Below are 22,980 nucleotides of genomic sequence, written 5' to 3' on the forward strand. Positions count from 1 at the left end.
GACTAAAACCTCTCCGTTCCATCTGTTCCTTGGCAACAATAGACACCGTTGTGCTGCTGTCTCCCTGCATCCAAAATCATCATAATAACTTCTGTGTTGCCAAACATCGCAGAAACCAGTGATGTCAGTCAGTATAGATGTGCGTCTTAGAACAGCTGTGCAATGTTGTTTATAGCAGCTTAGGAAAATCACAGAGATTAAAACTTTCCTTTCTGCATTACTTGATAACACCTATAGCTTAGAGACTGTAACTGTAAAGGTGTGTACACTGGAACTGGTAGCACTTTCTTTGCAAACCTCCAGTTTGTTCAGAATGCACTAGTTATAGTGGGTTGGGGCCTTGCTTCATATGACTCAGGTTCAAATCCTCTCTCACTCAAAGGAAATGTAATTTTGAGAGCCAGATCTTGGAGGAGTGGGGACAGATTAAAAGCTCACTCTCTGAGCTTGTAGAAAGGGATACTGGTGGTCCACTGGTTAAGTAACACCCACTTTAAGGCTGTCATTGCTTCAAAGCTGTGTGGTTGGAGTTGTGTTGAGCTGAAAGGAAGGTTGATAGACAGTGATGACAAGCTGCTGAAAGTGGAGAGAGTGTGTGTGTGTGTGTGTGTGTGTGTGTGTGTGTGTGTGTGTGTGTGTGCGTGTGCGTGTGCTTGCGCGCTTTTATCCAGAGCGACTTGCAAGATCGAAATAAGCAGAGGAAGCATGAACTCTAGTCAATAAACGACAAAGTAAATAGTCTTAGAGTCGCAGAGAACTTCCAGACCTCTGAAAGATTTTTTAAACCAAGTAAGTTGGAGTGGCTTATTGTCTGTATCAGCCAAGCAAAGAGGGTGTTTATCCCCTTTTCTTTGTGCAAGAACTCTGTGAGAGGGATTGCTGAGGTGGAGTGCCACGTCTCCCTGTACTTACCACACATTTTATTTACCAAAGCCGTGCTACTCATACACTGAGTTGGCGGCGCCCCAGCTCGAAGGATGAGTCTCTGGCTGAACATGCTCCTCATCTTGACTAGCTCATTATAGAGGGGAGGGATTCTCCAGGACAGCGTGCAGCTTCCTCCTCATTCTCTCCTCTGCAACCACCTCCAGATTGCCCCCCCCCCCCCCCCCCCCAACAGACCACAGCAAAGACCAGTCTGATAGAGACTGGTAAAACATCTGCTGCATCCTGTTGGAAGGACCTGTAGAAGGCCTCAGTGTTGCCAAAATGGCTCATCCCAAGTGGGCCATTAACATAATTATGCATTTAGAATATGCATTTAGAATAGCCAAACTAACATATTAAGTTTGTGATTTTAGGAGCAGTATGTGTTCATCCACGATGCCATCCTGGAGGCGTGTCTGTGTGGAGAGACGGCCATCCCCATGAATGACTTTGCTCTGACCTATAAAGACATGCTGAAGGTGGATTCACAGAGCAACACCACACAGCTCAGAGAAGAGTTCCAGGTAACACACACACGCATGCACACGCATGCGCACGCGCGAACACACGCACACACACACACACACACACACACACACATATATGCATGCTCGCACGCATGCTCCCACGCATGCACACGTTTTATATTACTATACTTGTGGGGACGTTAAAAGCAATTTAACATTAACCACTTTCAACCTGGTGTCCCTCTTTTGGGCATGTCATTATATATTTTCAAAGATGTTCAGATGTTTAGCAAAAATAGATGCAAGCTTTGTGACATGATGTGAGCTTGTGAATTAGATTTAATTGATGGCATGATTGCATTGAGAAAGTTTAATGGCAATCTTCCCATTACATTTTGAGATAACAGTATGCAGGTATAGATTTTGGCCTAATGGTGGTGCTTGACCGTAGGCTATGACCGTAGCCTCAGATTTGGTTGAAAAACTTCCTCCACACTCTGGGAGATATGGTGAGGAGTATGTTGTCTCATTTTACGAAAAACAGGGTGTTTGCAAAGATGACTTTAAACTCTCCCCTGTGAAAACAGAAGAGTTGTTTAAAAAATGTAGTGCTCTTCATCAACACAGAGCCACAGGCCTCGACAATATCCCCCCCAAATTTCTAAAAGACTCAGCCGCCTCCATTGCTCCAATCATTACCCACATATTAAACCTCTCCACCACACAGGGACAGGTCCCCAACGACTTCAAAAAAGCAAGGGTGACCCCTCTGTTCAAAAAAGGAAACCAATTAGACCCTGGCAACTACCGCCCTATTTCTATTCTAAGCTCCATCTCGAAAGTCATGGAAAAAATAGTCTATGAACAGGTCGACAAGTATCTTGCCGAGAAAAATCTAATCTACAAATTCCAATCTGGCTTCAGAACAAACCACTCCACTGACACATGCCTTCTATATTTGAACGACTCTATCAAACAAGAGATTGAAAAGGGCAAATATTGCGGCATGGTCATGCTGGACCTCCAGAAGGCTTTTGACACCGTTAATCACCCAATTATGATCAATAAGCTCAAAGCAATAGGTTTTGATGACACGTCAGTGAACTGGATGAGATCCTACCTGGAAGGGAGGGAGCAAGTGGTGGAAGTAAACGGCACCCAGTCCCCCCCCCTCCCAGTGACTTGTGGTGTTCCCCAAGGAAGTATACTAGGACCCTTACTGTTCCTGATATATGTGAATGACATGTCGTCAGCCTGCGACTGCAACCTGTTCCTGTTCGCAGATGACTCGGCCCTGCTAGTCTCGGACAGGGACAGGCTGCAGGTTGAGAAAACTCTCAGCTCTGAACTCAACAAGATCTGCATCTGGCTCTCCGACAACAAGCTCTCATTACACCTGGGCAAAACGGAATGCATCCTCTTTGGGTCCACTCCTAACCTCAGAAAGGCAGAGAGCTTCACGATCAAAGCGGGTGATGATATCATCAAAAGAAAAAACGAAATTACCTACCTGGGCTCTATCTTGGAGGCTGACCTCTCTGGTGACAAAAATGCTGAAAAAACGATCAAAACGGTCCACAAAAAAACACGCTATTTGCGGAGTATTGATCGTAAAGTCAGTAAGAAGACTCTGAAGACTCTTGCAGTGGCCCTCATACAAGGTCATTACGATTATGCATGTACTTCATGGTATCACAACACCTCCAAGGCCTTAAAAACAAGGCTCCAAACATCCCAAAACAAACTTGTAAGGCTACTTCTTGGCCTCAACTACAAAACCCATCTAACCCCTGATCATTTTGATAGGATTGGATGGCTTAGGGTTGAGAGTACAGCAACTTGCTATGGGCCTGGTCTTCAAGATATATCACAACATTGGGATCCCCCTGTATTTGTCAAAATACTTCCAAAATGTTAATGATGTCCATGATCACAATACCAGAGGCAGCTCCACAAACCTTGTCCAACCCTTTTTTGGCTCAACAAAGGGAAGTAACTCGTTCTCATGCTATTCATCAAAAATGTGGAACGCCCTACCAAAAGGAGTAAAGGAGTGTAAAACCCTACTCTCTTTCAAAACAGCCCTAAAGATACACCTTCAGGAGGCTGCAATTGGAAAATGGCCCCTGTCTAAGTCCTAACCTAACCTACCCCCCCTACCCCCCCCCCCCCTCTCTCCTTCTCCTTTTGTACATATTTCTCACTCTCCATACCAGTAACCTGTAAACTGATTGTATGACATTCTATAGTAGTTGTGTATATCTGTCTGTCTCTTATATGTCATCATGATTTGTGTGCATGGGGAACTCATTTGAAACAAGCTCAGTGCTTTTATGAGTCTTCCAGTTTAGTAGACCTTGTATTGTGAATTTGTACTTCCATGTACTGTTGTTCTCATGTCTTACTAAATAAAGTACATCAATCAATCAATCAATCTTGAGGGACAAACAATGCCATGGCAAACACTTTACATTAAGTTTGTTCGTGCTCTATTATTTACAGTAGGTGCTGCCTTGTCTGGTTGTATGTAGTCTGTATGTTTTGCATTTTAATATCTTTGATGATTGGTGACCTTGTACAGTACAATTACAAATTCTCATTTTCACATGGGCGTAATTAACTTCTTTTAGTTCTGTCCACATGCCAGCTCCAACTAAATAGCCTCATAATTGCAGTGCGTATCCGCTAGACGCAATATAGCAGCTAGCAGCCACTGTGTTCTATTCATTTAGTTTAAACCAATGGGGAGCCATTGACAATATGAAGCAAGTTAGATAATCACTTCAATTTTCACCAATTTCAGTTTCTAGAGTCTCATAATATGCTTATTCATAATGTATGAGATTGTGTTTTTATCCATTAACATCCTGAAAGGTTCTGGAGTGATAGGAATTGTATTCTAAAGTTGCTACAGATATTTATCCATTTAATATATAACAGCTGGGAACTTTGATCCCATATTTTTTAGATATTTGTGTTTCCTTTGTCCTTTGTTATTTCCTTTTCTCTCTTTGATTTCACTTTCTTCTCTTATCACATCACTTTTCTCACTACCTCCAGTTATCAGTTCATCTGAATTATTCATGCAATCAACACCTGCAGGAACACACACACACACACACACACACACACACACACACACACACACACACACACACACACACACACACACACACACACACACACACGCTCACACACACGCTCACACACACGCACGAGTGAGCGTGCACGCACACACACACACACACACACACACACACACACACACACACACACACACACACACACACACACACACACACACACACACACAGAATAGAAGACTGATCTAATTCATTTATGCAAATACTTTCATTCACCATTTTTTAAATACATGTTTTTTTTCTTTCATAATTGCACTTTATTCCTGTGCCGTTGTCTTAGAGCTGATTTATACTTCATCACATGACCATGTCGCTTAACTGAGAAAAGGACATTGTGTTTGTGTTATTTGATATAAATATAAATAAACATTGTCTCTCTGTGCGTGCGTCAGACGCTGAACTCGGTGACTCCTCACCTGGACATGGAAGAGTGCAGCGTCTCTCTGATGCCCAGGAACCGCGAGAAGAACCGCAGCATGGACGTCCTGCCGCCCGACCGCTCGCTGGCCTTTCTGGTCTCCCCCGAGGGCGAGGGCAACGACTACATCAACGCCGCGCTCGCCGACAGCTTCCACCGAGCTGCCGCCTTCGTGGTGACGCCCCACCCCCTGCCAGGGACCACCGCAGACTTCTGGAGGCTGGTGTTCGACTACGGCTGCACCTCGGTGGTCATGTTGAACCAGCTCAACCAGTCCAACTCTGCCTGGGTGAGACGCAACACACCACCATGCTGCATTTGGTCTCCATGCTCTTCTATTGAGACATTTAGCCTGTGTCTAGGTTTGACCCAACCCTGTTTCTGGTTTGACACACTGAAGGTCAAAATTCAATTTCTCCCCAGAGCAAGCAGGCAGGCTCTTGTTTGTATATATATATATGACTTTTCTGTCTTCATTGATAGTACAGTGGTTATTTGACAGGAAACGAGTAAAGAGTCAGGGAGTGACACACAGCAAAGGTCCACCGGGCTTGGGAATTGAACCACGGGACTCGCTGTCAGGCTTTATCAGTGCCCATATGGTACGCGCCTTAACCATTAAGCCACCGGCGCATCAGCAGGCAGGTTCTATTAGCTCAGTGGTAAAAAAAAAATCAGCACTTGCGCAGGAGACCCAGGTTCAAATCTGGGGATAAAATAGGAAATTTACATAGTGCAGCTTTAATTTGCACAGTTTGTCATGTTCATACTGTATGAACACATTCTTATCGCTTCGTTCATGTTTGTTCATGTCTTGTTCTGTTCTCACGTCTTCCTGTTTCTGCTCTGTCACTGTGTCATGTTGGATTTCTTATCACTATTTACCCTTATCTCTCTCTCTCTCTCTCTCTCTCTCTCTCTCTCTCTCTCTCTCTCTCTCTCTCTCTCTCTCTCTCTCTCTCATATCCATTTCACTGGATTAACAGGACCTCCCTCCCTCGCTCGCTCCCCCCAGACGGGACCGCACGCCTCCTGTATAAATATTTATCTGTCCTCCTGCCCAATGTCACCTGTTAATACCGTTCCATCACTGTGACAAGACATTATCAACTCCTCTGGGCCCCCCCTCCCCCACTCCCCTCCCCAACTTTCCTCACTGTCAGCGCCGTAACGTCGTTAGCATGTCAACGCCATCGCTCCCCTGTGAGTTCCTCCCAATAGCTGGCCGGGGGACAGAGCCCTTCGAAGTTGTGTTGTAACTAACTCTCCGTTTCCGTCACCTCCAAGCCACAGCCAAAGTTCCTCTACCGCATTAATTGATAATGAGCTCATGCTAATGACTCAAGCTGTTGAATAATTCAAAAGGTGGGGAGGCATACGTGAGGGATTGTTGTTTTGTTCATTTCATTCGTGGCTCCATTTGAAAGTAATCGCTGTCATTTAGGCTAATTGTCACTGTTGTCAATTCTCAGGTGTCTTGTTACTGTGCATCATGACGGGCTGTGACATCATGACTTGTCCTCCTTAGCTGTGTGGCATTATGGTTTGTCCTCTTTCAAGCTGTGTGGACTGATGACCTGTTTCTGACCTCTCTCTCTCTCTCTCTCTCTCTCTCTCTCTCTCTCTCTCTCTCTCTCTCTCTCTCTCTCTCTCTCTCTCTCAGCCATGTCTTCAGTACTGGCCTGAACCAGGTCTCCAGCAGTTTGGACCGATGACGGTGGAGCTTCTGTCCAGAACGGCCGACGATGACGTCATCATCCGCCTGTTCCACGTTCAGAACATCACACGGGTAAGTCCCGCCCCCTGCTGAACACATTTAGTCACCCGTGTATTAGTAATACACATTATTTGTATAGATTTAGATATGTACAGTATAGAGGTAATAAAAGAAGAGTAAAAGATTAGGACGTAAAATAGATGTAGGAAGAAGTAAAGTATAAAATAACTACAAAACAGTATTAAAACAATAAACCGATGAAATGAAACAAGAGGAAGAAATGGTTAAAGGGTTATAGAACTTGTTTTCTCATAAAAGTAAGATTTTGAAGATGGTTCTGAATGAACTAGTCTGGCATTCTCAAGCAGGGCGTGCCAGAGCTGAGGAGTCCAGTTTCCTTCGGTTCTGAGCAGAGCCATTGAGAGAGAGAGTTATGACAGTCCATTTTAAATGAACCGTTATTATAATATACAGTATATAACTGCTACCAACACGTTAAAAATAACGGGAATTGTTTAACAGAAACAGCTACTTTTACTGGAAACGTTTCTCTAGTAATTTGACTGGTTTTATGTGTTAAACTTAAAGTACTGGGAATCAAAACATTGCCCCAGCATACAAATTGAGGTGTCAATGTGACAATGTGACTCAATTCAACATGGCAGATCATCATGAGTTGAGTTTTTTCTCATCGTGTAATAAATATATAAGACAGTGGAATTGGTCTCTGCCTGAGGATGTAGGCAGCGTTCAGAGATGTAACTGGGAGACTGGGTTTAATTGTAAATGTTATGATAATGATCAACTAAGAAGTGAAATGTACATCATCAGTGTGATTGCTTCACTTTAAACAGCCTTTTTACTGTCAACCTCTCCCTCCCAGGTTCCACACCGATTGATTGTGGAGAAATAATTACCTCTCTTTACTCTGTTTTCAGCTTCAAATCACTGGGTTACTTTGACATGTCACTTTGATAGATTCAGTGCTCTGCATTTCTATAGCTGAGAAGAGATTAATTGAAAAAATGCTATTTTAATTGCTTCGCAAATGGCAGGCATGTTGTTGTTGTTGTTTTTTCAACAGTGAAAATGTCGTGGAGAAAATAATCTAAACTTGAAGTAAAAATATATCTTGCCCCATTGAATGGCCCGTCAATAGCTCAGTGCTATTGAGGGAAATATTTTGTGACATGCATTCTTCTATAAGAGGGTCAAGACAGTTATCCCCTACAGTATATAATGGTATTATTTTCCAAATACATTTCCAGGTTGATCATTATGATGTGAACAGGGCACAAAGCAATAAGTATAAAGTCAGTGTGGTCATGATGCCCTTTATTTATGTAAGATTCACAGACTACTACATCTGATACAGCATTTTCAGATGTAATTTCAGTGGAAAAAAGAGAATCATATACAGTAACTGTAACTGAAAAATATTCTTGTATTCTTGTGTATGGAAAATGTTTTTTTTTAAGCAGCAAGTCCACCTTTTAACACATTGGCTGCCATCTTTTTAATTTTTTTCCTACAGTAGACTGCCAGACTTTTTCAATGAGAAAAAAAAAGTACTTAGGAGCGGAGATACAGAATTTTTAAGTTTTAAGTTACAAGGAAGTGTCTGGGAGTCTAAATCTTCGGAAAATCATATCTCCTTGGTCTTTGTTTTTTTTTTTTTTATTAAAAAAAAAAAAACTTTTATTTTGAAAAAATGTTTTTTTTGAAAGAACGCAGATCTGCGTCCTTGGCAGCCAATGTGTTAATCAATGAAATGTCATCCCCTCCACCTTCTCTGTGCTGTCCAGCTTCAAGAAGGTCCGCTGGTGTTGCGTCACTTCCAGTTCCTGCGCTGGTCACCGTACCGTGACGTTCCCGACTCCAAGAAGGCCTTCCTCAGCCTGCTGGCCCAGGTGCACAACTGGCAGGAGGAATGTGGAGAGGGACGCACCATCGTCCACTGCCTGTGAGTCAATACACTGATACCACAAACACACAGTGATACCAGACACACACGCTGATACCAGAAACACACACTGATACCACAGACACACGGTGATACCAGAAACACACAGTGATATCACAAACACACAGTGATACCAGACACGCACGCTGATACCAGAAACACATAGTGATATCACAAACACAGACTGATACCACAAGCACACGGTGATACCACAAACACACGGTGATACCACAAACACAGACTGATACCACAAGCACACGGTGATACCACAAACACACGGTGATACCACAAACACACACTGATACCAAAAACACTCACTGATACCACAAACACACAGTGATACCACAAACATGGTTATACCACAAACACACAGTGATACCACAAACACACAGTGATACCACAAACATGGTGATACCACAAACACACGGTGATACCACAAACACTCACTGATACCACAAACACAGTGATACCACAAACACACAGTGATACCACAAACACACAGTGATGCCACAAACATGGTGATACCACAAACACACGGTGATACCACAAACACACGGTGATGCCAGCGCCATCCACACAGTGATACCAGCACCAACCACATGGTGACACCAGCACCACAAACATAGTGATACCAGCGCCACAAACACTGTGATACCAGCACCAACCGTAGCCGTATGGCTTTAACGCCTGAATGGTCTGCTGACATCATCTGACGAGGCGTCAGACTCTGTAGCACTTTTCCTACCTTGCCAAGTGTTATTTTTAACATGGCATAATAACACTGATGAATCTAAGATGGAGAGCCCACCCTTTACACAGCAAAATCAACGAACAAAACTGTTACCTTACTCACATTGGCCTTTTTCTGACAGCCGGTTTGATCTAAGCTCAGTCTTTGACATTTCACTGTGTAGCTGAAAGAGCCGTCTGACTTGACTCATAGATGGAATGTGTATCATGTCAGTCAGACCTTTCTGTATGTGTGTTTGTTGGGAACAGGAACGGAGGTGGTAGAACTGGTACTTTCTGTGCCTGCACCATGATTCTGGAAATGATTCGCCATCACAGAGTGGCCGACGTGTTCTTCGCTGCCAAAACGCTGCGCAACTCAAAGCCAAACATGGTGGAAACCATGGTGAGTGAAAGTTTCTGTTTGAAATTATTATTATCCTGCTGAAAATATAATCTGTCTGCCTTTCTCTGGTCGGCTGTCAACTGTCAGCTCAGCCAATTAGGATGTGTCACATCCACATAACCGCAGTGGTGTCCTGGGAAACTATCTGTACTTTCTGTAGGAGAGTGAGCTGACCCTCTTTAGCACTTTGTAGGCTGAGTAATTGGTATATAATGTATGTTTATTCATAAAGCTCTACATCACATTTATTCAGATGCCTTGACCAGCAAACTAATTAATATTACTGACTGGCTTCACACAAAGAACACAGTTCTATCATTTGTGCTAAGACTTAGGTGTTTTTTGTTTCTTTCTTTCTTTCTTTTTCTTTTTTTACCAGATGTAAAACTAGGTACACTGTTGCTGGTTTATTTATGTTAATTTGTTTTATTCATTTCTTTATTTATGGAGTCTGAAGAGATGCGTCTTCAGTCAAGATGCCGGTGCCGGCGTATGGCCGCAGCTGTGCTACCTGTCATACCTGCCATACCTGCAGTCTTTTTATCTATCGCTCATTTTTATTGTCTCCGCCAGGCCGAAAGAGACTATGTTTTGCACCCTGTCCGTCCGTCTGTCTGTCCGTCTGTAGTTCCGTCTGTGGACAGCTAATCTCCGGCACCGTTAGCTTGATCTCAGCTAAACCGTGTACACACACTCCCTGGATGCCAAATCAGAACCTCTGCCCCAAATTGTTCTCATGGGCCTGTCATAGTGCCACCAGGAGGCCGATTTGTGCAAAACATTTTTTTTGACAGTACTCCTACAGATTTTGTCACGCAAATCGGGAACACAGTGGGTGTGTTCGGAAATTACGCACCGGAGCACACTCGCCTATTAGTTTGTATTGGCCAGTGCGCTCAGTGCTGTATTTTTGAACGCACCCTCCATCTCTGTAGTCATGTGATCAACATGTATCTGTCCGATTTTCCATATTCCATCCTGATTGGCTAACATTGGCTTCCAAAAGTTTGCAGGATTGGTTAGTTTTGAACAAAATGCCTCAAATCATGAACACAGCATGCGATTTCCATGAAAATTTGCACTCACATCCCCACTAGGCCGAGGAAGAAATGCCACTTGACATTTTTCAAATCAGCCTCATGGTGGCGCTTTAACAGGCTGATTTGTATTTTTACCTATAACTGCACTGATCTGTGTAAAACTTTGTATGTGCAATCCCTAGAGGCCAAGGAACAACCTTTACTCTGCATTTTTCATATCTGCCATTTATAGCGCCACCAGGAGGCCGACTTATGTAAAACATTTTTTTTTATATTACTCCTTCAGATTGTATCCAAATTTCACGCAAATCGGTACGCATGATCTCTATAGTCATTGGATCAAGACAGATCTGTTTGATTTTTTATATTCCATCCTGATTGACTAAGATTGACATCTAAAGTTTGCAGGAGTGGCCCGTTTTGAACAAAATGGCGCAAATCATGAACGCATTGTCCGATTACGGTGAAACTTTGAAATGTTGAGGAACAAATGGCACCCTTTTAACATTGCCCAATTATAGCGCCACCAGTAGGCCGATTTTTACTCTTACAAACTTTGTCCAAACATCACGCAAATCAGTACACATTATCTAGTCAAGTGATCAAGACGGATCCTTCCTATTTTTCATATTCCATCCTCATTGGCAAATTCAACATGGACCTGACCTGGTGGAGACCTGTGCTCCGAGGAGCACTTTTTCTAGTTCTACCTACTTTTACTTTTACTTTTAACGTTCTACCTACTTTTACTTCAGACATAAAAGAGCTCCAGCCAATAGTCAACCAATAATGATTCCTTTCCCATATATACCTGCTAATTTAAAATGTTGATTTCAAAATGTGCTCCCTGTCCATACCGTTTGTTCGCCACACCAAGCAGGCACATACATGATACATGAGTGACTGACAACTGCCACTCATAACCTTGGGTGCGCCCAATTATTGCTTTTAGCGCCATACTTAGCTTCATGCTTTTGCTGCACACTTTTATGTGAATTGAGCGTATGTTTTTTTTTTTTTACCGCAAATCTGAAAGCCTGCATAAATAAGAGATTCACCTCACTTTCACCTGTTATTGTGTTGTGACAATACAGTTGATTGATTGATGCAATTTATAATGCTATACCACCTTTAAAAATAGATTCCTGATGTCAATGTGACGAACCTGGTTAAATAAAGGTTAAACAAAAATAAAATAATGAAATATGAATGTAGCATTTGTACGTTAAGTGACTTTCTTTAAAGTCTTAACATTTGGGTTGTTTGTTTGTGTGTTTGTTTCAGGAGCAGTATCGGTTCTGTTATGACCTGGCCATCGAGTACCTGGACTGCCTGGACGTCACATAACCATCGCCACGCCACTAGAGGGTGCTACAGGGTCTAACACACAGTCTGGCTCCTTGGTCTCGCGCCTCGGGTCGGTGGGACTTGAACCCCTCGGCTCGGCCAGTCCTTGTACACAGCTCTGGATGTCATCTTGTCAAACGCCTGGATCAAACATGACCTCTTCATTAATGACACCGAGAACTACACTCATTGGATCAAACATGACCTCTTCATTAATGTCACTGAGAAAAAAGCTCACTGGACAGCCTTGTAAAATGCTGCACCGATGATACCCTTCTTTTTCTCTGCAACCTGTACACCTTGGTGCCACTAAACACCCGCCAAACCAGAGGAACACTTGACTGGAAATGGAGTGACCATTTCCCATAACCAGAGTATTACACACGTTCAGTGTTGTGTATTGTGTATTGTGTGTTGCTGTTGTAGAGGAGACATTAAACTTCTGGAAGGGCATCGCTGACGTGGGTTTAATGGGTGAAGTAGTGACCAACATCAGTACTGAGCTGCTGCAGCTGCAGGACAGTCTGCTGTCTAAGACTCTGATACGTTGTCGCGTTAACATGATGGGGACAGTCCCATTGACATGGGGACATTCAGTACAACCTCATTGCGGACTGTGGACGATGGGGTTGTTGTCATGTGATCTGTGTGTCCCGCCCAGATCTGGAGGCGCCGTTGGAAGAGCAGAAGCGCCAGCAGCAGGTGCGAGGGCTGCTCTTCAGCCCACAGCCCGTCAAAAAACAAACCTCCAGCCAAGCGGCTGCATCTCAAGAGGCCCGCCTCCAACACTTCACTCCTCACCAACTCCTCCGCCATCAGCCAGCCGGAGGCACAGGGCCAGGTGCACGGGGAGGCACAGACTGAGGGGGTTCAGGGACTGCAGTTGGAAGCTGTCAGTCGTGTTGTGCAGATCATTGTGATCAAAGAATGTACTCAGGGAAAAGGATAAAGTCAAATGAGAGAGAGAGTGGGAGAGCAGCGATGGACTCGCTCGTGTTCTGTTGGACGGGACTTGTGGCGCCGCAAAAGCATAAATACACAATCCACAACGATCTGCCTTAGCCTCAGACCTCAAGTGATGTACTTCTTTTGCAGGGTTGTCTTTTTTCATTCCCCTTTAGTTGCTGTTTTTTTATTATAACACAGAGGCACCACAGCCGTGCATACTGCAAATGTTTATTAGGGGGCCAAGCACGGCGGGTGCGTAGACACTCTAATGGAGCTGTTACGTTATATTAAGCATTTGTCACAGTTCTGGCTTAACCACCCATTCGGGTTCAGAATGGTAGTGTCATGCCAAACGGTCAAGAAACAAATCTAGCTCCAATTGGCCAATGTTTGCTATAGCAATCGATTGAAGACACAAACGTGGAAGAGGCATAGCTCATGCCCTGTGTGACAGACAGTCATGACATCACTATATACATTACCTAGTCTTTCCTCATGAGGAACAATTTTGCCTCAAGGACACAACTTCCGACTGGACTAGATTTTCGGCCATTTTGAATGTTATTAACACATTGAGTGCCAGAGGTTTTTTAAAACCGGGTACAGCCAGTGCCAGCGTTTTTAACAATTTCTTTACCTTTTCAAGTAGTCACAAAATATTTTCCGTGATCACCGTCCTCACGGTGATCCCCTCATTACACACACAGGGGTCTCGTAAGATCGAGAAAAGAAAAGAAAAAACATTCGGTAATCCGTTACATAGTTGCAGCCAGTTGAAAATAACATGTTTTGCCAAAAATACACTTTCCACTACACTCTGTATGCACAATCTATCGAACATTATCTAAAATACTGATCTTTCTGAAAGAAGGGCACCTCTAATGACCACTGGAGGAATATGAAGCTATAAGTGACCACATGCTGTCTATGGAGTGTTGCACCCATTGCTTGGCCCCCGGTATTGCTGCTTGCAACTATATTCTTTGTTTTGTAACTAGTGTGTGAAAATAAAACTCCTGCAGACAATGTGAGAAGATTCACTGTTTAAACTTAAGTCTCACTGACGCAGGGCTTTACTGGTGCCACAGACCAGTTCACATCAGCTTACTGTCCCAGCCAGAGCAGTGCCAGCTGACCTGTCGATACGACCTCCGTCTGGAAGCTGCAGTCAGACTCTCTAGAGGACACAGAGCTGCACTCACTTGAGGCTAGGAGGATGAAGTGCACTGTATTGCATTGTCTGGTAGTGTTGCATCCCACGTACAAAAATGATTTTGCACTCTGTGATGTCCTTAAGCGGTCGTAGGTACTCACAGCTAATGTTGAAGGCGTAGACAATTGTCTGTGCCTCCAGCTGGTGAATGAGCCAGTCCTCCTACCTGCTGCTTTCACTCTGTTCAAGTGGAAAGGAGTCTAAAGTCTCATTGAGACCAAAAGACAAAGTGATGGATTGAATTGGTACTCGCTAATTGTCCTTGCTTGTGCTTTTAGTTTCAGAGTTGCTCATTTCATGGTCTCTGGCCTCATGTTTGCAAATTGCTGTGAAGGGAATGCTTTCCCTTTCAATTTTCTTTCTTTATTGTGGGAAAAACCTTAGATGTAAAATAACATCTACGTTTTTTTGTTGTTCTGTTTCATCCAAGCATCACAGGTAGTTCAGTATGCTGGATGATGTGTTCAAATCAAAAGTGGTATGTTATTATTTTAATGTCACACAAGTACACTTTTATTTTGCATTTGCAAGCGAATGTATATTTATTTCCCCCTAGCCATAGAAGATAAGCTCTATTGTACCGGGTGCATAGCACTAAAAAAGTAAACCTCCATTGATTTATGGTTCGGATTACGACTAACATCAACAATGAACTGTTGTGAACGTGTGCATTGTTCGAGCATCAAATTGATCAGATATGGGTATTTCCATAAAGACTTTGTAAAGTGTTTGATCGTCTTAAATTAAAAAGAATTGATTTGGTATGTGTTCATGTCAGTATTTCAACACCAGAATGCACTGGAAACTCGTCTTGCTGCAGGCTGGTATGGGAGATAAGGGGTGCAGCTGCGAGGAGAGAAAACAACTTATCTCGACTGTTTTAATCTCAATGTCTGCATCCGCAAACCGTGCTGCTGCATGTGGTGTAATCTATTCGCATGTGTGTGCGTGTGTGTGTGTGTGTGTGTGCGTGTGTGCGTGTGTGCGTGCGTGCGTGCGTGCGTGCGTGCGTGCATGTGTGTGTGTGTGTGTGTGTGTGTGTGTGTGTGTGTGTGTGTGTGTGTGTGTGTGTGTGTGTGTGTGTGTGTGTGTGTGTGTGCGTGTGCGCGCGCGCGCGCGCACGTTTGGGTGGGTGTGTGTGTTTGCATGTGGAGAGATGGGTAGATATAGTAGATAGACCTTTATTGATCCAGCAGGGAAATTCAGTTGCCAACGGCAGTACAGAGGTTTGAAACACTAGGGCACATACACAAGAAAAAAGTAGATACAGCTAAGTCTAGTAACAAGATGCTGATAGTAGTGAGAACAATTATGCAGTATCAATACAGTATCAACAATATAAGTTATTAGAGACAAAAAACAGTAGAGAATATCTGGTAATGGACGTTAGGACAGCAATGAATGCAGCTAACCCCCAAATACAGTATCAGTACATTATCATTACAGTGTCATTTCAAATACAGTAAGGATGTTGTGAGAGCATGCAGACAGCCCCCAGTTAGACCAAGAGAAAGAAAAAAAAAACACCAGAGTAGTCTGTGGACCAAGTGGAGCAACTATGTGCAGCATTGTATAACCTCAGAGCAAGAGGATTTGTGATACGCAATTGCAGTGATGTTCTATAGGCGTAATTGGGTTTCCTCACATGGTGTGCTAAACATAGAAATAAAATAGAACAGTAGCTTCAGACAGGGTCGGAGGGCTTTGGAAACCTCCCCCAGAGATTGAAAAGCTGTTGACAGAGTGCTGACAGAGTTGTCACGTATCACTCAGGCTGTGCTGGATACTGTAAGTCCAGAATAGATGCATACGTGTGCTTGATTGTTGCTCTGTCTCACGTGCAGGAAGCCTCATAAGTTCATCATCAGAGCTCAGCAACACCCAGTGAATCACAGTGTGAAACGCTGAACGTGCTGGACTAAAAAAAGAGACTGATATAAATGCATGTCTCACCGTAAATACATAGTTTGTACTATTAAAGTAAACTTGCTTGTCCTGCACCTGCTTTTGGATGTGCAAGCTTTCTTTCTGTCACCGTTCAGATTTTCGCCCACCTTCTTCATTCTTTTACGTCGGAAGAACGTTGGACAAACTATGGAGGGTTCATGTACTTACTTACTTACTTTTGTTCAACAAGGTTGGCAACGAATGGGCCACTCTCATCTCCTTCACAGTGAGTTTCTATAAACATTACCTTTCACATCATGCAAAGCTGAGAGCGCCATTATCATTTATGATTACACAGTACATGTTCATTGCCCAGTGCTAAGAGCCACAGAGGAAATAAGCAGCGATGGCACACTAATGTAGGCTTTCATGCTAAATTATGAATTCCATTCAGACTTGCTTGAAAGCGACTCTTCACACAAGCAATAGAGTGTTTATAGTACAGCCCTCACAATTCCTGTCCACTACTGTGGGGTTCGAATCTCGCAATGATGTGGGTGTGGACTGCCACTCGGCCAGAACTCTGGCAGGTTATGCCACAGCGTGCCAACTATTGGTTCATCACCTTGTTTGTTATTGAAACGTCCCGTCTCCCTCTCTCTCTTATCTGACTGTGAGACAATGAGCTGCATGAGGAACCTTCTGGAGACATCTCAGCTCCACATCATGATACATCATCTCAGTGACACCGTTCTCTTCATATTCCTTTAGTGTTCCCTGAGAAGATGTTGTTTATGATGTTTTCCACTGCATCGCGCCAGCTCAACTCGACTTGACCACTCACCTTTATCTGGTTTACCATTAGGTAAAAGTACCTGGTACTTGGTACCTCCATCGAGGTTCCAAGTGAGCTGAGGTGATACCAGAAGGTGACGTGAAAACACTGCAGACTGGTTGATCGGTCAGAGAGAATGTTACTGTTACGACAGACTCCCCCATACTGCATTGGGTTTTAGGCTTCACATATTTTTTCTTCTTTTTTGCACCTCAAACCATTTTTTGACAGCTGCTGAAATTAACAAATCTAGTCCCCACGACGTGTTAATAGGCAATTAAGCAAAATGTTTATCTTAGGTTTTGTTTTAACTGATTTCTATTCGAACAATAGACATTTACTGTGAATCTTCATGTGAGATTTTATAATGAGTTGACAATGTGTAGAATAAAGAACTACGTAGCAGACTAGAAAAACAGCTGGAGAGGCACTGATACAAATAAAACTAGAAAAAGTGCTCCTCGGAGCACAGGTCTCCGCCAGGTCAGGTACTTTATTCTGGCCTCCTGGTGGCGCTATAATAGGCCAATGTGAAAAGGGTGCCATTTATTCTTAGGTCTTTCACAGCAATCAGACACAGCATTCATGATTTGAGGCCAATGTGAAAAGGGTGTCATTTCTTCCTCGGCCTAGTGGCAATGTGCGTGTGAAATTTCACGGAAATTGCAAGCTGCGTTTATGGTTTGAAGCAGTTTGTTCAAAACGGACCAATCCTGCAAACTTTGGATGGCAACCTTAACCAATGAGGATGGAATATGGGAAATCGGACAGATCAGGGTTGATCACATGACTATAGAGATACTGTGTATCGATTTGCATGACATTTGGTTAAAAACTGTAGGAGTAATGTGAAAAAATGGGTTTTGCACAAATCGGCCTCCTGGTGGCGCTATAACAGGCCCATGTGAAAAATTTGAGGCAGAGGTTCTGAATTGGCATCCAGGGAGTGTGTGTGCACAGTTTCGCAGCGACCGAGCCAACGGTGCCGGAGATTTGGTGGTAACACACGGACAGGACGGACGGACGGACACACACACGGACACACACACACACACACACACACACACACACACGGACGGATGGAGGGTAAAACATACTCTCTCGCCATGCCTTCGGCCTGGCGGAGACAATAAAACTATAATAATGATATCAAAACTCACAGTCACAGATGGACATTTAGAGAGAAGCCGAGAAAACATTCACGAGTGAAAGAGCCACATAGTCTATAAACAGTTAAGTGTGTGATGCATTGAATGTGCTGTTATGGCAATGGCCAGTTATTCTGGGTAGAGAGAGAGAGAGATGAGGTGAAAAGTTAAGAGGCCCAGAGGCTGAAAATATTAATAAATTGATGACTGCTATTCTGCCATGCATAAGTGGAGAAACTAATTGATAAGTGGGTGAGATGCTGATTTGAAAAGGATCCCTCGTTCTCGCTCATTAAAAAACTAAGATAATGCATTATCTTTAAATGGCGTGCGCCTTCCCATTTGAAATTAAAAAAAGATAATTTGTGTGTTGCCACAGAGGAAAGATAAGACGATCGATCACGCAAGATATAGAGTAGAGAAGAGGAGAATAAAAGAGTCTGGTCAGGACTAAACATGGAATTCTATTCATGCAAGTTGATATTATTGCTGGTCATAGATGCTGAGATAAGAATATATATATTCATACTTCTGTGTTTGTTACTTCACTTTAACTACCAGGTATGAGACAGGTGGGAATGTTCATACTGTACGTCGTGTACTGTGTATGTGTGCTGGTATTTCACTCATCAGACTGCGGGCCAGCCTGTTGGACACGCTGGTGAGCAAGATCTGCGCTCCCCAAGGAACCGTGATGTCAATTACGCTTCAACTTGGGTGCATGCCACCTACAGAGGTTGTCATGTGATTCCTCCACTGTCAGCTGCATCGTGTGAATGGATGGACAAGGAGAAGTACGGAGTAAGTAAGCAGAGTCCTGAGAGCTTCGGAGGGTGGTGTGACAACAATCACTCAGCTCAACATTGGAAAGGCAAAGGAGCTGGTGGTGGTCTACTAGCAGTGGTGGAAAGTAACTAAGTACATTTACTTTAGTACTGTACTTAAGTACAATTTTGAGGTATTTGTTGAGTATTTACAATTTCCAATACTATTGCTTCTACTCCACTACAGCTCAGAGGCAAATATTGTATTTTTACTCCCTGGAAACTTTAGTTACTAGTTACTTTTCAGATATAAATGATATTATAAAACATACTGTACATTAACCACTTTTGCCCTATTTTATACATAGGCTATTTGACAATAGCCGATCTACAAGCTCACAACGCGTCGCACCGTGACACGTTGTGAGCTTGTAGATCGGCTATTGTCAAACATCATAGTACTTTTACTTTTGGTACTTTAAGTATATTTTGATGCCAATACTTTTGTACTTTTACTCAAGTGACATTTTGAACACAGCTAGGCCTTTTCTTGTAACAGAGTATTTCTACATTGTGGTATTGCTACTTTTACTTAAGTAAAATATCTGAGTACTTTTTCCACCACTGTCTACTAGTGGTGGAAAAATGCTGATCATTCCCAGCACGTTTCATGAAAATCCAGGCATCTGTGTCAAGGTATTTTGTTAGCAGACAAACAAACAGACGGGATGGAGTAAAAACATATCCCTTAACCAACCCCATGGTCACTAAACAGAGAACTACCTATCATTGTTTTATTGAATCAATAACAAAGCCGACACATTTCACCTTCAACAACCTTCTTCACAGTGTCTTCTCTGCTTAAGAGTTCTGGATGTGTTTCCACATTTGTTCTATTGACAATATTATTTGGACTTGGCATAACGCCACCTTCACAAGCCTTTTGTTGAGGTGTGCTTTTATTATCCCTCCAGTTCACAACAAAAGTATCGTCTAACATAGCACATCAAAAATAGATCAGTCCTTGAGCAAAGTGGGAGTACATCTTATAAACCAATACACAAACCTCAGCAAAATCCCATTTTATATTTTTTAAATGGGATATCCAAAATGGCTGATTTTATTTCAGACTGTCCGACGTGTACCTGTGTTGTGGTGTGAATACCATAACTCAGACAATTGTATTTTCTTTGCAATGAAATGTTATTTCCTAGAACTTTCTACATTTAAAGCAATAGTACACCCAAAATGACTTAGTTTCTATCAATTACACACTACACCCCATGAAGCCTTGAATTCATACAGATTGTTTTGTTCTTGTCGCGATAGACAATAATTTGATGACCGGCAGAGTGTCCGGTAGGAGACTCAAAGTAGGGAGACCACTCAAAGAGTCTCCTACTGAGTCTAATTGGCTTAGGAATGCGACAAAAACAAAACAATCTCCATGAATTCAAGGCTTCATGGGGTGTGTAAGTGATAGAAAATAAGTAATTTTTTTGGGTGAAATATACTCCTTTAAGGGGAAAATGGAGTTGGAACAATATATTCCAAGTTGAAATGCAGGTCTCCTTGCCTGTGTAACTACGTGCAGGTGTGCTCAATCCCACTAATTAGGGATCCACCTGGTTGCTGTCCAAGGTGTCGAAAACAGGATTTTTCTTTTTACAACAATGCTCTAACTCGCCACAATATCTTCAACATCCTGGCTGTCTAGCTGTTAAGCTGAATATATTTCCACTTTCACAGGTCAGTGGACAGACAAAGCCCTGTGGGGTTCTGAGTTGTGATCTGTATTCTGGTCCAGTTCAATATGGGCCGGCTGTTGTCACCTGCCTTCACCTGACGCTGAGTTCATTCTCAGTGTGAGTGTGTGTTTTTTCTCAGAACCCCCATGAGGTGTTGTGTAATTGGTGCTGATGAGCCCAGTCACACTTCAAGTACCACCTCTACCCGCAGTGCAATTATGCCCATGGAAGTGCAGGAAGAAAATTGCAAAATAAAGGTGTAATAGCCAGGATGAGGCGGCGGGTGAAACACTTACCTTTTATCAAGCTGAGCTCGGCTGCCTAAAAGCCTAAAAGTCAGCCATCTCTTTGGGGATGAAGAGTTTTTCCTGCTATACCTGAAGATGATTTTAGATGAAATGCCTGACATTTGAAGCCTTTCTGTTTGAGGGTTCCACAGTGAATGTGTGAACCTGTTTTTAGAATGCCTCTCAGCCTTTCTGAAACACTAGTGCAAATGCAGTGCTCATTGGCCCCATCTATCTCTCTCTGTTTAAAGTCCAGATGCATGCTCTGTGAGTGAAAAGACCATGTTCCTGTGCTGTATATCCCGTTGAGATAGCTTTACTTGTGTGTATGTGCACTGTAAATCCTATTTGTGTACAGGTGAATAGGCTCTATGCACAGCAGCCATATTGGAAAGAAATTGGGCCTCTTCTTACTTCCTTCACAGGTGTTACCAATGATACTAATGAAGGCTCTGTTCCATTCTGGTCAGGGTGCTGATATCGTGCATGTTGGCTCACTAGAAACACCCCTTATGGTGGGTGTGTAACGGGTCCATTTGGTTCCATTTGTACGCTCTCAGAGTTATGGGGGTCCTTGAAAATAAGACAACCACTATACCACACTAAATGGAACGGAGCCTTAATTAGTATCATTGGTAACACCTGTGAAGGAAGTAAGGAAGGGGCCCAATTCATTCCCAATATGGCTGCTGTGCATAGAGCCTATTTCGTCATGTGGGCTGCAAGTCAGTTTACCAGGGAAGAGGGGCCTTTTTCATGTCTGTGACCAGTAGCCCCATTGTATTATAATCCGCCTGTGGCCTTACCTGACAACAGGGTCGAAACGTCTCAGTGGAACAGCAGGGAGACCATCTTTAACCACTGCAGATGTGCTAGTTATATAAAATAGGCTGTACTGAGACAACGCAAATGCAGCATGAATTTGCTCCATCACCCTGCGAGACACTGTGTTTTATGGACTGTATATTCCAGAGTTAGTGTGAGATATACAGGCTACTACTGTATGTGATTTTTTTGTGTAAATATCATGTGAGTGCAAGTGTATAACGTGTGTGCCTATATATGTGTAGAAGCGAGGGCACGGAGCCACCGTACATGTGTTGTATCCTGCCTCGGAGAGGGGAAAACGGGGGTGGCTCTGGTGGATTTCATGCCCAGACTGTGACAGCTCGCTGTCTTATGAAAATAAATGCTGACGAGCGGGGAAGCGTCTGGGTTGCATGGGTGTCAGCAGGAAGAGAGATGGGTTTTTGGGGGTCTGACAGGCCCGACAGTGCCTGGCTTGCATTGAGATGCATGACACAGCCCTTTGCTTTCTCCAAACCCCCCCGACCTGCCTTCCCTGCAGCCTTGCTGCCCTCTCTCAAATGCTGACGAGGGGGGGGGGGGGGGGGGCTACGGCCTGGGAAGCAGTGCCTCACAGCTGTGGTATCTGTATTCTGGTGTTGAGCAGTGCTGCTCTGCTGTCTTGTCCCCTCGTCGTCGTCCCCCCACCCCCTCGGAGAACTTGCACGGTTCCTACGCTTCCCTGTCACTGTAGAGCAGTGGTTTTCAACCTTTTTCGTGTCAAGGACTCCCCAAATTGACACATATTAGCCCACGGACCCCCATTTGAAAAGATATGCCAGGGACTCAACCATTTTAATTTCTTGGGGGTTCCCAAATCTACACTGTATCGTCATCATTAGTGTTTTATTTAACTCTGAGAGTGTACAAATGGAACCAAATGGACCCGGTAGGGTCCATTTGGTTCCATTTGTACACTCTCAGAGTTACAGACACACAAAGGTCAATTTGGTCCCTAACTATTAATTTGGCTGGGGACCCCTTGGGACCCCCTCAAGGACCACCAGGTCCCCGGACCACTGGTTCAGAACCATTGCTGTAGAGACTTTCTTCTGGCTTTCTGCTTGCGGCTTTTCTTCTCTCACGTCCTCTCACAGGCCAGCGGGGTGCACCTTTATGTTGACCTTTGCAGTTGACCTTTGCAGTC

The 22,980-nt window shown here is 43.5% G+C and overlaps 1 protein-coding gene across 1 annotated transcript in view; it reads left to right on the forward strand.

Annotated features, from left to right (window-relative positions):
- The window catches only part of LOC311061635 (receptor-type tyrosine-protein phosphatase U-like), a gene marked incomplete at both ends in the record, with an annotated part of 164,373 nt that overhangs the window by 139,262 nt on the left and 2,131 nt on the right, over window positions 1-22,980 (forward strand). The window contains 9 exons of the mRNA XM_084080326.1: window positions 1,302-1,451; window positions 4,930-5,244; window positions 6,619-6,744; window positions 8,478-8,635; window positions 9,635-9,770; window positions 12,095-12,148; window positions 12,586-12,729; window positions 12,819-13,049; window positions 18,822-19,098. Coding sequence (XP_083936452.1) covers window positions 1,302-1,451; window positions 4,930-5,244; window positions 6,619-6,744; window positions 8,478-8,635; window positions 9,635-9,770; window positions 12,095-12,148; window positions 12,586-12,729; window positions 12,819-13,049; window positions 18,822-19,098 — 1,591 coding nt within the window. The remainder of the gene's footprint in view (window positions 1-1,301; window positions 1,452-4,929; window positions 5,245-6,618; window positions 6,745-8,477; window positions 8,636-9,634; window positions 9,771-12,094; window positions 12,149-12,585; window positions 12,730-12,818; window positions 13,050-18,821; window positions 19,099-22,980) is intronic.

The sequence above is a fragment of the Gymnoscopelus microlampas genome (genome assembly GCF_963454915.1).
Source record: "Gymnoscopelus microlampas genome assembly, chromosome: 15".
NCBI classification, from domain to species: Eukaryota; Metazoa; Chordata; class Actinopteri; order Myctophiformes; family Myctophidae; genus Gymnoscopelus; species Gymnoscopelus microlampas.